At 40.4% G+C, this 806-nt stretch overlaps 1 protein-coding gene across 1 annotated transcript; it reads left to right on the top strand.

Moving 5' to 3' along the window:
* Positions 1–53: 53 nt before the first annotated feature.
* Positions 54–800, top strand: LOC106125949 (probable splicing factor, arginine/serine-rich 7). The gene is made up of 2 exons (XM_013323368.1): positions 54–418; positions 567–800. The coding sequence occupies exons 1-2, from the start codon at positions 255–257 to the stop codon at positions 763–765; spliced, it is 363 nt and encodes a 120-aa protein (XP_013178822.1). The 5' UTR covers positions 54–254; the 3' UTR covers positions 766–800.
* The last annotated feature ends 6 nt before the right edge of the window (positions 801–806 follow it).

The following is an 806-nucleotide window of genomic DNA, read 5'->3' as shown; positions in this document are numbered from 1 at the left end:
TTTATAATTTATTTTACATTTATATATTTGTCAACTAATATTATGGTGAACTATGATTTGTTTTTACTTTGCTGTTGTGTGCTGTTTTGAATTACAGATGAAACAGAAATGGATTCAATACCAATTCATATTTCCTTTACTATGCAGTGGCAAATTATGAACTTGATGCACTTTTATGTAGGAGTTTATTACTTATTTGTATTAAATTTTTTTGGCTTCATTTTTATAATTTTGTGAATAAAAAAAAATGTAGGATGGGTGAGCACAACAGGCAAATGTCTGCATCAAAGCCGGCTGCGACGTACCGAGGTGGCAGCGGTGGCGGGGGCGGCGCAGCGGGCTACGGCTCTTCCCGCATGGAGGCAGATCGCCGCGAGCACGATGATAGGGATAGACGTGATTATGGCGATATAGACAGGTTTGTTGAGCAATTTATGAGTTGAAACTTTGAATAGTATGTCCCTTAACCTGTAAAACATTCTGTATGGATTGATGTTATCATATGAGTACTAAAATAGTAGTTGTTAAATTAGCATTTATAATGAATTTCTAAAATGTATTTTCAGATACTTAAAAGACAGACCTGCAAAACGGGATGATAGAGACAGAGACCGCGATAGGGATAGAGAGCGCGAGAGAGACAAAGATAGAAGGGACAGAGACAGAGAGCGCGAAAGAGACCGAGACCGACGTGACAAGCACCGCGACCGGTCACGAGACCGCCACCGACAGCGCTCCCGGTCCAGAGACCGCCGCTACAGATAGTACCACGCTAAAATCTTTCAATTTGGTCTAAAAGTGTAATT

This window comes from Papilio xuthus, unplaced genomic scaffold, assembly GCF_000836235.2.
Source record: "Papilio xuthus unplaced genomic scaffold, Pxut_1.1 DF825524.1, whole genome shotgun sequence".
Classification (NCBI taxonomy): domain Eukaryota; kingdom Metazoa; phylum Arthropoda; class Insecta; order Lepidoptera; family Papilionidae; genus Papilio; species Papilio xuthus.
The sequence above is the reverse complement of the archived record's forward strand: the minus strand, read 5'-3'. Positions and strand labels throughout refer to the sequence as shown.

Bases quoted from the DNA above. Each gene is read 5' to 3' on its own strand.
- LOC106125949 (XM_013323368.1), top strand. From the start codon at position 255: ATGGGTGAGCACAACAGGCAAATGTCTGCATCAAAGCCGGCTGCGACG. The intron at 419-566 runs GTTTGTTGAGCA...ATGTATTTTCAG, and splicing joins GATTATGGCGATATAGACAG to ATACTTAAAAGACAGACCTG.